The 15354-nt window shown below is 40.2% G+C and overlaps 1 protein-coding gene across 2 annotated transcripts; it reads right to left on the reverse strand.

The window, feature by feature from the left end:
* Positions 1-1564: 1564 nt before the first annotated feature.
* lepr (leptin receptor) lies at positions 1565-14687 on the reverse strand. Of its 2 annotated transcripts, XM_058073736.1 has the most exons (21): positions 14494-14687; positions 12390-12442; positions 11817-11869; positions 11235-11459; positions 9464-9593; positions 8882-9063; positions 8573-8718; positions 7616-7757; positions 6656-6816; positions 6453-6558; positions 6194-6293; positions 5661-5875; positions 5335-5489; positions 5085-5238; positions 4939-5021; positions 4660-4873; positions 4217-4423; positions 3981-4064; positions 3796-3889; positions 3150-3225; positions 1565-3012 (listed from the first exon to the last, which is right to left on the reverse strand). In XM_058073736.1, coding segments are annotated over exons 2-21 (3348 nt in total). In that variant the 5' UTR covers positions 12392-12442; positions 14494-14687; the 3' UTR covers positions 1565-2193. The 2 variants fall into 2 exon arrangements, with proteins under 2 accessions (XP_057929719.1, XP_057929720.1); XM_058073737.1 differs by lacking the exon at positions 11817-11869.
* Between the last annotated feature and the right edge of the window lie 667 nt (positions 14688-15354).

The following is a 15354-nucleotide window of genomic DNA, read 5'->3' on the forward strand; positions in this document are numbered from 1 at the left end:
GGAACATTTGTGTCAAGCTTTGGAGCCTATGATATTCTTTCCAGGGAGAAAAATATTCCTTTTCTCCATGACTGCCTGTGTCATGACAACAAACCCAACTTTTCTCCCTCTCTGTCTTTCTGAGAGGTATTTTCTTTCCATGACCATATCTGAACCTAGCATGGCACCCGGCCTTTGTGCTGTCTTTGCCAGAGCCGGTAGCTCTTTCACCATCGCATGTCCTTCTATGGTGAACACCAGAGCACAGGAGTCAGGGGTTCTTTAAGGATAGAAATGAGTCACATGACTGTGACTTCTCTGCCTCCCCATGGATGAAACATAGCACAGCAACCTTCCTTTCAATTCCAAAAATACCACAAGCCTTCATTTAGATTAGCTCATTTTTTGGACAACAATGAGGTGGCCTATTTTTAGAACACGCTTCTGTTTCATGCAGAACTTGACATGCTATGCTATGCTATTGTATAACACAGGGGTAATGTTTCAGACAAATATTTCAACTTCCTTCTTAAATTATCTCTGTAAATTTTCTTTTCTGAATATTATTACTTTACTTACATAATATTTTGACTTCATTGCCATATAACTTCTTCCCTGACCTAATTTTCCCAAAATTACAACTTTATTTTGTTTTGTTTGTTTCTCGTATTACAGCTTTCTTTAATATTTACTGCTAAAATGTAATTTTCCCCCCATTATGAATATATTCTTGTAACACTTTTTTGAATGCATATAAGATATACGGTAGTTGAAAAAGCCTATTAGTACATACTTTGCACTTTTGCTGGTTTTTTATTTTTACATTTCCAAATATTTCAACTTTCTTCTTAAATAATCTAAATTATACATTTTCTTTTTGGAATGTTTTGACTTTATGGGGGGGCATTTTCCAATGATTTAAATTGTAAATTTTGTTCCCATAATTAGGACTTTATTTTCATATTTAGTAATATTATTACTTTTCCTGCAATCTCATGTCCCAACAATTACAATTTTTGGGGTTTTCATAATATTTCAACTTTGTTACGTGTTGTTGTTGTAAAATTGGGACTTTTTCCTAATTAGATTTCAACAAAACACAAAAAAGCCCGGGGTGCACTTAGGACACCCCTGCGTAAACGTAATGTTAATATGTGAATTAATATGACCACACTATCTATGACTGAATATGAAAATAATAATTAAATAAGAATAAAACTACTGGTTAAGTTGACTTTAAATTGAAGAAAAAAAACAACAATCAGTTTTTATGAGTCGTTTGGGACAATTGCCTGTGTTTGCCTAATGGCAGGTCGACACCTGATATTGGTGGATGCCAAAACATACTAAGATGCAGTTACATCTTGTAGCCACATGGTGGCGACATCCTACTACTGTTGAGTAGTAATCATTGCAGCCTGTTCGTGAAGCTTGTCTTTACACATATTTCATATCACATTCTTTACAAAGCAATTGTATGTTTTTATTCATTTATTTTATTGTACATACTATGGTTGTGCAAAGCAAAATTTGTTTATGTTAAAGATGTGCATTTAACCTGCGTAGCACTCCTTGTTTAAATAAACACATACATGAGTCTAATAACAAATACTTTAATATCACCATGAAAAATTGACAAAAATATATCAATATGCCACAAGAGATATTTCTTTTTTGGCAATTTCACTTCAATTAAATACAGTACACCTGAACAACGTAATGATGAATTATTTCTGAGAAGGCATCTGTCAAACAGCTTTTCTTTTAGATTGCATTCCTGTGCAGATGTACATAAATATTGTTTTATTCACAAGAGACAACGGCGTACAATCACAAATGTCGCTGATGATATGTCATCAAAGCCGTCTTTACTCTTTAACGTGTTTCGTTTCTTTAAATAGTCTAACATATTCCATGTTTTATTTACAACCTTTCATCCCCTTATCAGTAACCATTGTAACATGGCTGTAGAATAGCAGTTTGACCCTAACTTTGATCTATAGGCACAGTTGCAACAAAACATACCTATTAGCGAGGGCCATTACCTCCCACTGAGCCAAAAAATAGCAGCATTGATGAACGTCGCTTTGGAGTTTTACACCATTTTTTTGACACATTCAATGTGTCTGCAGGAACTGATTTTCCTTTGAAAGTCTTTCATGATGATGCAGTTCACAACACAAGCGATGTAATGCAGAGCATTGTGCCAGGTTTCTAATCGGGTAGCTTCCTGGTGTCGGGAGCAGTTCTAAACTGGGGTAGGTAGAGTGGTGGGAAAACACAGGATGATGCTGAAATAAGTTGGCTGGATTCCACATCTGTGTTGAATATGACATGTTTCAGCGCCTCTTCTTTCTGTGCGATTTCTCCGTCACTCCCCTCATCCTCAGCTGGGTAGCCCATACCCAGATAGTACAAGTCCTTCCTTTCTGTCGCATCGTCTTCTTGATCCGATGTTTCGGAAAGTTCCTCCACTGAGTTGTAGGAGCAGGATCGCCGTGGGTCGTCCAACTCGCCGCCGTGACAGCTCTCCAGCTCCCACAGGCCGCCGGGAAAAGATCCGGATATGTCAGAGTTGTTGGCAGAGAAATTGCCCTCGTCACTGGAGCTGCTGCCGCTGCCGTCCTGATCGTGAATGGACTGTTGTTCCTGCTTTGGGTCAGTTAGCAGCACTGTGGCGTATGCTACTGAAGATTGAGCTGAACTCTCTCTGATGCCCTGAGAGGGATCCATGAGCTGCAACTCATCTATCCTCGGGCCGGGAGCGTTTGAAATATCGAATTCTGAAGTCGAGGAGGGCCTGTTACATACGAGAGCTTCGTTGTCGACTGACCTGCTTTGGTCGAGAAACGAAGGAAGGGAGACTAAATCAGCAGTTGGGGGTGTAAGTGGGTTTCGGACCAGGGCTGAACTGAGAGCTGAGAGGTCAGTCTTGTCCATGATGACCACTGTGGAAATGTTCTCAGAGGGGAGCAGCAGCGGCCAGGCTGGCAGTGCATCGGAGACCTGGAACAGCTGCTCGAAGGTGTCAGCCTGGCGAGATAATAGGAAATTAACTCCAAAAAAAAAACATTGCTGTTTGCAAGTTCAAGTCACATCATCTGGAAAAATGCAACTGAACTCCTTCAGCATGTGGTGGCCTAATCTTATTTCATAAATATTGTTTTTACCTTCTTGAAGTTGAGTCCTTTTGCCCAGGAGCATTTCTTTGGGTTGGGCACATCTTTCCAAACAAACCTTTTCATCCTGGCAACAAGTACAGCTCATGTTAGCATAAATGAAGCATCTTCAAGCATAAAAATGGCTAAATGAAGAGAAATACAAATACAAGGTGTGATATGTGTGTGTGTGTCTTTAAGAAGCCGGGCCTAGGAAGTCGCGTGACGTGTGCAACGTCAGTTAACCAGAGTTCACCGTAGCTGAGTGATAGCAGCAGGTTAGTGGTGTAGAGAGCGGCCGACAGCAGCTCATGTGTCAATGTTCACTGTGTTGTCTGCTTGTTAATAAATGGATTGACATACATCGTAAGTCCTCTCTAGGTCTCTAGGTGTCAGAAACGTTACATTACAGACAAACATCTGCATATTTTCTAGGATTATCTCTACTATAGGGGTGTTATTTGATGTCCACAGAGCTCCAATAATGGTAAAAACAGTATATAGAAGGTCACAAACAGGTTTTCTATTATTATTTTCCATAATATCCCAATTAATAATTGTGAATTCACTTGACGACGATTGGGTCTCGAACCAATTAACCATAATTAACAAGGGACACCTGTACAATATACATCATATAATAATGTCCAGCGCTTACTGGTTTTGGGAGAGGACCAGGGTGAAGAAGAGTATGATGGAGAGGACGACGATGATCAGCAGTGTCATGTAAGTTGCAGGGTCCCCTCGAGTGGCTGCATTAGGTGGCAAAACGCACAGGAAGTTAGAAATGTCATTGCTGCGATATTCTTGCTTGAGACATCTCAAAGATCCTAGCATGCATACCTATTGTGAAGGCAGGCTCGCCCTCTCCATCAGCAAACACAGGATATAAGTAGAAGCCATAATCCTTAGTGGAATAAAAATCACCTGAAAACACACATCAAATTTAGAGCATGTTTACACTTGAAAGAAACAGAAAGCTTTCTAGTTCTTCTAGAATATGCACCTATTCAGCTGTACTTTAATGTATTCCACCCACGGCCCGCTTCCAGGCATGTGGTTGGTCACTGTACTCGTACCTTTTAGGTAGATGGGACGGTCAGTGAAACGCAGCCTGGTCCATGTGTGCCCACTGCGGACTTTGTTAGGGTTCGATTCCTCTTCCCCCTGTGGTGCCCACTGTACCACCATGAATAGTGGAGCAGAGCTGCTATCCAGAAGGCTCCAATGCATTGAAACACAGGAGCTGTTGACAAACAGCACGTGGAAGGAATGCACACCGCGGCCTGAGGTGCACACAACAGCAGTTTTGGGTCATCAGAAAAAAAAAAAAACACTCAATAGCTGTCTTTACATGACAAGTAATAATAGGTGGAAGATTGTATGCCTGCAACTTTGGGTGCAAATGTAGCCCTTTTCTGTTCTAACATGAATATACCCCAAGAAACAAGATGGCCCAGACAGTAACATTACATCATCTGCTGCTATGGGTTATAGAATAGTGACAGCCTCGCTCACTCACGTTTGGGTCTTCTCTCCAGTGTCATGTTGGTGTTGTTTCTAGATGACCCCAGACTGTTGAAAGCCTTCACCGTCACAGTTTGGACATCTCGGTCCCACTCAAAGCTGTAGGAGGATGCCAGCTCAATCTTCTCGCTCTTCAAAATGCCATTTGCAGTGTGGCGTTGTACTATAAATCCATTTATGCAGTAGGAGCGGCCCGGGGTTGAAAGATGCTAGAAAACAGCAAATTAGCACAAGTCGTGATGTGAACTCAAAATGTATATATTGTCCTTTGTACCTTAAACAGCAAAGTAACATTTGTCCGGTTTGTGAGCGGATCATCTTGAAGAATTCTCCAAAAATCAGGCCCATTTTCAGGAGCTGGGGGAGAAACCGTCCGATGTTAAGGTGTTACTGGGATGTTTTTAATAATGTCTTACCTACCTCTACTGTTTTGGGGTATAGAATAGACCCAGTCACTCCAGTCACTCCAGTAGCCAGTGCGGTTGGTGGGCATGCACTGTACCTGAACCACATAAACACGACACATGTCCAGAATCGAAACCTCTGCCCACGGCACTTCCACTGGATTATAGACCTGCATTTAGACCACAGTTGTACATCTCAGTCATACCAATCATTTGGGTAAATTAACCCTTTTTGTTGTTTTAAATTTACCCAAAGAATAGCTCACCTTCCATTCTTGCTGAGCTGTGATGGTCGATGGGGAGTGGAGACGAAAGCGGTACAGGAGATCCTGCACGGGCAAAGATGGAGGCTCCCATGTGATCCTTAGGACCCCGCTTCTCAGACTCACCGCCTTCACATTAGTTGGTGCATGAGGCTTTACTGCAAATCAGTCAATTAAAACTTTTTTTTTCCCTTTCATTTTTCCTCATTGAATACCTACGTTTTTATTACGTTCTATACTTACATCAAATATTGAAATTCAATGACTAAATTACTATAAAAAGTCTCACAAGAAGCATGTGTTTTCAAGAGATTTGATTGGTTGCTTACCATGATCTATAGGTGATATGTATATAGGTTTGGACCTAACAGGACCCTGGTGGGACAGCACCTCCAGCCACAGCTTGTAGCAGGTCATTCTTATTGGCTGGATGGAGCAGGCTTGTGGCTTGGAGCGGACTGGCAAACATGTAGGCCCCATCTCTCCGACCGTCTCACCCTTGTTCTCTCGGTCTTCCATCACATCGCATGGAAGGTCTGCCCATCTATGGTGGAAGACAGTGGAGATTTTTGAGATAGCTGTCACATGGTTTTATTCACAATTGTCTTGCAAAAGCAATATATTTTATTATTCCTGTGTATTTTTATTCATCTTAATCCACTATTTGCAGTGCTGCAAAACAACCCACAGTCCAGATTTATATTGCTCTGAGGTCAGAAATGGCATCCTCTCCGTATTTCTGGGGAGTGACCATTAAGAACATTGTTTCATTCAGCACACTGTGTTCAGTTCCACAGGACATGAAGACTGAGGACACGTGACCATATTCTAAAAAGGCAACAGCTCTGAAATAAAAATCTACCTGTATTGGAATGTGAGTTTAAGCCACAGTGTGTTTTGCCAGCTACAGTCCATCGCATCAATATCGCCACTGGTTTCACAGCTGATGTCAACAGAAGCGCCTACAAAAATACAGAAGTATGCATAGATTAGAGAAAGTGAAAACAACACTCTTTCCTGCCTTTGTCAGCAGCAGGAAAAAGGAACACACGGCTTAAAAAAAAATGAGATGAAAGTGTGCACATGGAACAATTATAGCTGGTTAAAGATGACACAGGCACCTTCGATGTAGATGAGGCTGTAAGGGATGGCCCACTCCTTTGTGGCGGTACACTGCAGCAGGTCATACAACCCAGAGTCTGATGGACGTACTGTGATTTGACTGACCTGGTTAGAACGAGATAAAGACGCCATTCTTTCTGTTAGAGAAGACAACATTTTGGAACTGGACCCAAATTATGCAAAGACAAGCCTGCTCTGGTACCCGTTGGTTGACAGTGTGGTAGAGGCTGGGATGGAGAGACTGTTGGAAGTTCAGCATCCACACGGCGGAGTTGGCATTGATGCTGCGGTCGTTGAACACACAATAAATGCTTACGTTCTCTCCTGGACGGGCCAACACTTTTTCAGGGATGTAGCTCACCGCTGAAATACACATACATACAAAACATATTGTTTATTGCGTATCTCTCTTAGTCTCTGATGGTGTTTAAAATGTGTTGTGTTTGTAGCCGATGGGTCGACCTTGAAACGTCTGTTGCAGACAGACGTACTAAGAGGAGAGCTTCAATAATGGGCAATGCAAATTAGCTCCAGTAATGTTTAATGTTTGAGCGCCGACATTAATATACCTGTGGAATAATTGAGGTCAACGGATTAATGTAACACAGTCAGGAATTCATATCCTCTATGCGTAGCGGTCAGGTCTTTGTACAGGCAAGGTAGGCACAATGCACAATGTAGGAGGAGAGTGGTTCGAGACCTGTTCCATGTGTAAAATGCCCTCAGATAAGATATGCTTTTGACTATTGAACTTCTTTCCACAACTGAAACAAAAAGTACAAATCATTGTTTATGTTAATGTATCGTAACATATGTAAAATAGACTGCGGATTGCAGTAGATTAGCTTTAGGTTTACACTAAAAGATCAACTGTTGCCATACTTAGAGTGCTGCACCAGGAAGTAGTGCATTCCAGAGATTCTACTGTCATGTGTTTTGATAGAAGTCAGGCACAATAATGTTTTGATCTAACAAATTTAAGTAACTTTGAGCAAATGTAGACATACTATGGCTACTGTTAACAATGCAGCACCTGTTGAACTCCAATAAAAAGGCACACATAGCGAGTGATGCTGGGAATGCAGAGTACACGTAGTATTGCAATGTTTATAGTGTGCATAACCAAAAAGAATAATCATAAAAAACAGGAAGTGTTCCTTACTGTCAAGGTAGATGTGGTAAGGTTCACTCCAGTTGCTCCACAGTGGAGGGTCATGCAGACCGGAGCAATGAATCTCAATAGTATACTTTACTTTGGGCTTCAGATCCAGACTCAGTTTGCGCTTTTGGCCTGTAGAAATCACCTGCAGGGAAAATGGAAGGGGTGTGTAAAATGCCAATTGCAAATACTGGCTAATAAACACTTTGCATTATACAAAACCACCATTTGCATCTTTTTATGAGCGAGTGTTTAAAGTCTTTAAAGCATATAGTAGGTGTGCAATGCTGAATACTAAATTTACTGAGACTGCTTAGGCCCAGACAGCCTGTCAGCCAGTAACATAATGTAAATAAACAGCCATGAAAGGCAAACACTGAAAGAGAACAACCCGTTGACCTGTTGCATTAATACCACGTACAGTGTCTTGTACATTACTGCATTTGTGTCTAATGGAAGCTTTGTTGTTGTTTTTTTTAATACTGGGAATACATCATTTTTCTGGTCTGCATACAGAAAACTGAAAGGTGTGGGGGCCACACGATTCTTTACCTTTTTTAAATAATTGTTGCAAAAACCATTCAATCCGTCCATTAATCAATTTTCTATGGCGTCCTCGCTAGGGTCAAAGGAGTATGTTGGAGCCTATCCCAGTTGACTACAGTATGGGTGAGAGGCGAAGTACACTTAAAGCATTCTAATGTATACTACGCAATTATTCAGTGTATTTAAAGGGAACCAATTATTCGAATTTTTCAACCTTTTATATTGAACGGAATTGGAACGGATCAATGACGTTAAACAAGGTTCTAGTGTATCTGCTTTTATCGGTGGGACCTCTGTTGAGCTGATCAGGTGCTTTGCAGCGGAAAAGGGAGATTGGTTCTGACACGGTAAATGACAACTTGAGTAGAGTAAAGATATAAGGTGTAATATTGTGTACTCCGGCTTGGTATTCACCTGCCATGAAGGATGGTCGACATCTGAGTATCGGACCTCATATCTTAAAGGGCCAAAATCATTGTCTTTGGGTTCGTCCCACTGTAAAATCAGGTCCGGGTCGATGGTCTGGAAATGTGAGAGGTTGACAGGAGGCCTGGGTTTCACTGTCGGATCAAATATGATTATTAAAAAAGAGGCTAACAGTTGTCATCAACAAAATATTTATCCATTTATTCATCTTTTGTGTTGATCTTATTCAATTAAACTTGAGCAAGGATTTGGATGCACACACAATTAAAAAAAAAAAAAAAAAGAGTCCTTTCTTACCGGGTCGAGTTGGTACATTGAGAAGAACTGTTTCAGCATCAGAGCCAGAGATGTTGACAGTTACCATAGTAACAAATCTTGTAGTGTCAAGTGGAATTGAACATATGCAGGAATCCTTTGCTTCACAGACAACATAAGATTCCTTAATCCTCTGGTTAACTTGATCATCATTTTCTTTAAACCTGTAAAATTGAGAAAATATAATTTCCTTTGTGTGGGATTATTTTCACACAAAATGGTTTCTTGTGGTAAGGTCTCATGAGTAAAAACCAAAAACTACATGATATAAATGTTGTGCTGTGACAGCTATACTAAGTAATGCATGTGATAAAACCACATTACAATTTTAGATGAGGCTGTTTATGAAAAAAAGTCACATGCACCGGAGTTGCTGTGACAACCGAAAAGCCAAGTACAATCAAACAACTTAATCTGTTTTAAATTGGTCTTTTTATGTCACTCGCAGTAAATGGCCTGGAGGCTGTGCTATCTCGAGTGACTTTGCATCTGCTGCTCAAAAGGTAAGACACCAACTCGGATTGTAAATAGGCAATTGGAATGAAACAACAGGAGCATACTTACGGCAAGCGCTGCAGGCGAACCGCCACGGGAGCAGTGGTCAGCGTGCCTAATGGAGTTCGGGGAGACCCAAGATCGCAAGTCAGAATTTCCCAGTTGTCATCAATCCTGCACAGCATGTCCAAACAGGTGCCTGAAAAGAAATGCCATTCACATGAGATTGAAACTTGTTTAGCAGATGGATTAGTGTTGTTGATTTCGCAAGTATTCTCTTTTTCTCGTCTAGTGACAAGTCTAGTGACTTTTGGAGACTGACTTGAAAGCACGTATTAATCTTTGCAACAAGCAGCATTGGTCACGACCAATTTTAGTTCTTTTAGTATTTTAGTTCATTTGGCAATGAGACAAAGAGACTGTATGACTGAGAAGAGGCTCACTCCGTTCTATTTTGCTACAACCAATACACAGATTAAACAATCTTCCTGCCTGATTGGAGGCGGGAGACAGTAAAAAGACACACATGCACGTGGCAATTCATTGAAGCCGGCAAAATTATCGAGTTGATTTTCATTTATTGTGACTTTTGACACCCCTAATATTCAACCATGTCTTCAGGATCATGATCACAGGACAATAACCACACGGTCACCCACTTTGAGGCTGCAGGGGATGCCAGATGAAAACCCAATAAAGCGTAATGAGCCTGTGGGAGTGATCCATGTCGGTGACAATTGATCGCGCTGCAGGCCGAGTCTTGATGCTGTAGATGTTTGTGGTTTTGCTGCGTGGTTTGGTTGCGTCATCACCTACCCCTTTAGCATGGTCTATCAAGAGCTTTTTTTTTTTTGCAAACAGTCACAGCTCAGTTCTTTTAGATAGTGACTGTTGCTCGACTTTTACTAAACCGTCAACAAGAATGAATCATCACAGCAACAGCAGTAAACAGTTCCCATTAATGTGTTCTGAACATGTCAAGTACATTGTGAAATTTAGCACCCAAAGCTAAAGGATATTAATTAGTTCATCAGTAGAGATCATGCTCTATTCAGCAGGAAATTAAAGAATATAGTCATCAATTTTTCAGTGACTAAACAAACGATCGCTGTTTTGTGGTTGATGACGGCCTATGTAATGATTAGTAAAAAAAAAAAAATTCAGCAAATTGTACATATTTTTACTTCCTTATTGTTTTTGTGCCATGCCAACTCGTTAAGCAAGTGTGCAGCTATGGATGTTCATCTTGTTACATTTGTAGCTTGCGCCATTGTTGACACTGAATGATTGGATATATCCCCGTGGAGATATGGAGGTGCATACATATATGGCTTTGACTTTGGTCTAAATTCAGTTTATGGGAAAAATATCAAGATATATCTCATATTGATGTTCTACCTAGATATATCGAGATATGAATTTTGGTCCATAGCTCCGAGCCCTATGTTCTGCCTTTCCACAAAGATAATATGATTCATTCATTCATTCATTTTCTACCGCTTATCATCACAAGAGTTGCGGGCGGTGCTGGAGCCTATGCCAGCTGTCTGTACATATATTTATACTGTACTCTGTATATTTTGTATTTTCATTTTTTAATAGATGTGTCTGCACCTACTTCACCAAAACAAATTCCTAGTATGTGTTTGATCATACCTGGCAATAATTCTGGTTCTGATTCTTCGGGTGAGAGGCGGGGTATACCCTGGACTGGTCGCCAGCCAATCACAGGGCACATATAGACAAACAACCATTCACACTCACATTCATACCTATGGACAATTTGGAGTCACCAGTTAATCTAACATGCAGGATATGATTAATTAGCAAAACGATTTACCTCCAGAGGACTTATAAGGACTTGATCCTGTGGTATTGCTCTTGAAGTAACAGCGGCGATGTTGTGGGCGGTTTGACACAGAGAAGTTTGTCTCAGGTGCGGGCGTGCCATCCGCCTCCCCCTCCGGCACTGAGGGTGAGTCACAGCACAGTTGGTCTTGCCAGGGCAAGTCGAGAGCACCTGCAGAGAGACCCGCTCCTTCCTGAGGCTCCAAACACAAAGTACCTAGTGATACAGAAGAAGAGAGGTTAGCAATGGCTGTACTAATTGCCAAGAAAAGCTGGCATGCAATCATACATTTTTGCAGTGTTTATCCAAGACAACAAACACCCCATTCCTTGCTTTTTTTACTTCATTTTTTACAGCACTCAATGGAAGTCTGTCATCTTGCAATATTCATGTGTGTCAATAATGCAATGATACTGCATTACTACATTTCAGGTTATTACTGTACAGGACTTTATACTATATTCTGTGTTTCCTTAGCTTTATGTTATAGGTGAGTTGCCATTCAGAGTTTAGAATGATAAAAAAAAAGTGTCCCACAGATGCTTAGAGGTGACAGCAGGGGGTGGAACTCACCACTGGATACCAGGAAAACATGGACAAAGAGAGACAACATCACAGATTGACCCCTGTAGAGGGACAAATAGGATACATGAGATAGACTCATAATACTGCAGTATAAGAGATGGAAATGGACGAGACAAACAAATCCACTCAAAACAGCATATCGACTGAGCAAGCATTTAGCATGAAGTGTTTGTTAAAACACAAATGCAACACAAGCCCTTTTAGCTCTGCTTGCATTAAGTATTGAAGGGTTCATTTTTCAGGTTTTCACAAAGTCAGCATTTTTATGTATATATATATTCCTGTTATTTACATTACCATTTTAGGCTTCTCATAACAATACCAATCAGTGAACAAATATACTTTCTGTGTTGTTTTCCTATGTGTCAACTAGTTCTTGGATGACCAACAATCTCCACTTACATCTCTAGGTTGGTGTTGTGTGTAATTCTCCTTTTAATATTTGGTCATATTTCTTATGTCAGACATGCCTTCTGCAGTCAATCCACACAGTCATGCTTTCTCACTCACAGTGACTTCATTTCAAGTATCATTGGTGGAGATGAACACAAGAGAACTTACATTGCTGCATTCAAAGCGTGGGCATGGCTGTGCTAGAATCTTCCTGGCTTTTACTGTAGGAAAAAAAAACAAGACTGTGATTGGTTCATTTGTGTAAAATTACATTTCTGTAATAAAATCCATTGAATTATAGAGTACCATCAACATCAATTTGCAATGTTTAGGTTTTAAAACATAAAAGGGCATTACAGCCACAATGGAAAGACACAGTGAAAATACAAGACAAAAATCACGACATTCATTTTCGCGGGGGGTGCTGGAGCCTATCCCAGCTGTCTTCAGGCGAGAGGCGGGGTACACCCTGGACTGGTCGCCAGCCAATCACAGAGCATATATAGACCCATGCATGCACAGGGAGAACATGCAAACTCCACACAGAGATGGCCGAGGGTGCAATTGAACTCTGGTCTCCTAGCTGTGAGTCCTGTGCGCTAACCACTCATCCGCCGTGCAGCCAAATCATAACATTATGAGAGAAAAAAACTTGTAATGTTAAAAGAAAGTCCTAATTTTAATGTTATGCGAGTGAACGTCAAAATTCCTACATAAACGAAAACCGTCTGAGACAAGTAGCTGCCCTTTTTTCTTTTATGACCTGCAGGTAATAGGATAATGTGACAAAATTCACAATAGTTCTGATCCTGAAGCAAGAATACAGTATGTTTAGGCTTGTAAAATTACAACTTCTGTCTCTTTTTTCTATATGCTTGCAAAATAATTACTTTCTTCACAATGTTACTGTTTCTAGTAATTAAGACTTTAGTCTTGCAATGCAACAGCTCCCTTCTAAGAGTCATTTCCTTGTTTTGGTCCCAGAAAACACCAGAGGCAGCGAAGGGATATCCTATAACGTCACGCCAGCTGCTGCGCGCAAGCATGAATTAATTCAGTGACAGGCGAGACTAGAACCAAAGTGAAAAACAGCCCCAGATACACGTATGTGAACTGTGACTGGTCTTATGGTGGCGCATTAGCATGTAGTCACATGTAGCACATAATGCTTTGTACACAGAAACTGGAACATTCTGGAAAATAATAAACACAAGCCATCGTCATCATAAAAAAAAAACACTGCAGGGTATTGTCACACAAACATCCAAAAAGGTATTCAGCTGTGCTTTTGCCAAACAAACATGACATTTACACACTGGTTGCACAATTCTTCAAAAGACGTGAATCACGATTTTCTCTTGCTTATGCAATTTCCTAAGACCTTTTATTTATTTTTTTTACACAAAATTATTATTTTTAAACTCCTTATTGTCTTCTGCTTTAAGTTACTACGGTTTCCTTCCACATTCCAAATACATGCATGTTATGTTAACTGACAACTGTAAATTGTCCATAGGTATAAATGGCAACCAGTCCATTCTGGGATAGGCTCCAGCATACCCCTGCAACCATAATGAGGATAAGCGGCATAGAAAATGAATGGGTGGGTGGATTTAAGTTGACCCTGCAGCGTGAATGCATCATTACTAAGGTTCTGTAAGGTTCTGACTTTTTCGCTATTCAATGTTAATAATATAAGATGCACATGTTAAATAAGGTAACTCGAGTACTTGTTTTTTATTTTTTGTTGCTCTTGATGGAGTAGTATCAGCCAACAAAAAACAATAAGTGTCTTGTGCAAATATTTATTTTAAAACCTAAAACATGACATCAGACTAAATGAGACCTTTTGTGCCAACTGTAATTTCCACATGCAAAGGAAGCACTGGTTCCTGGCGGTTATTTGCCAACTACCCATCCTAGGCTGACTCACCTCCTCCCACTGGTAAACTACTGCTTGGTGCCACCAAGGGAATGTTTTTACTACAAAAAAAAACACCGCCATATTTAGCTATAGCTATAATGTAAATGGCAGCAGCAGCATACTCTACGTGCGACAAGTTTTTATTCCATTATCATTGTAGTTATGGAGAAGACATGCAAAGTAAAAACAAAACAAAAAAAGTGTAGTGTAGTGTAGTAGTACAGTAGTAGTATTACCAAGAAAAATCATTCATTCAACCTTTCAGTGAGACAGAACTAGCAAAACAATTTCGCTAAGGTGATGATGAAAGTATTATTTAAACAAGTAGTGTTAACAATGCGAGCTTACATTGTTCCAGTGGCTCTCTCCTTGTCTCTCTTTGGTCCTTTCAAATTAGTTTAAAATCCTCACCGAAAGAAGAAAAACGCTTGGATTTGAGAGTAGATATTAGCTTATCTACACTACATCAACTCACTTTCGCTCCCGACAACCCGTTGCCGGAGTGAAATCAGCTCAGCTGAAGGAATCACACGTGGTGACGTCAACTGAAAAGGGCGGAGCCCACGAAGATACATTCACTGAGCCTCGGATATCAAAGTTAAAACAGTTTTTTTGGTTTATCTGCCTCAGACATCCTAATTGTAAAGCTATTGGATTGTTATTTCGTTGTTTTACAACTGTATATCAAATTATCAAATTTAATATGTAAGAAAAATACTTATTAGTATACTAATAATGAAATACCGTAAACATGGTGTATTTTATTATCAAACTGTCAAAACACAATAATTATTTTTCAAGATTACAATATAGATCACCTTTCAGTGAGCCTGTGCAATAACGTGTATAAACTGCAGAATATAAATATGATCATCACAGACTGTAGTGGTTCACTTGGCTGAGTTCTGTTGCAGCCAGGATTCAATTCCCACCCTCACAAAGCTCTGAGAAGTTTAGCTCATTCCTTTTTGCAGCATCTCTCAAGCTCCATCAGGCTGCAACATGTGCCTTGTGATTGACTGAGTTGTATCCAATCCAGCGTGTACCATATCATTCGCTTGAATAGGCTCCAGCTTCTCACATATGATGTCGAAAATGAATGAATGGAGTAAAGGCAAGTTTGTATTCCCGTCAATATTTATCAAACAACCAGCAGACTAAAATAGTTAGTTAAATAAATAGTAAAAAATAGTTTCCATCCAGATGTGG

The sequence above is a fragment of the Doryrhamphus excisus genome, chromosome 5 (genome assembly GCF_030265055.1).
Source record: "Doryrhamphus excisus isolate RoL2022-K1 chromosome 5, RoL_Dexc_1.0, whole genome shotgun sequence".
Classification (NCBI taxonomy): domain Eukaryota; kingdom Metazoa; phylum Chordata; class Actinopteri; order Syngnathiformes; family Syngnathidae; genus Doryrhamphus; species Doryrhamphus excisus.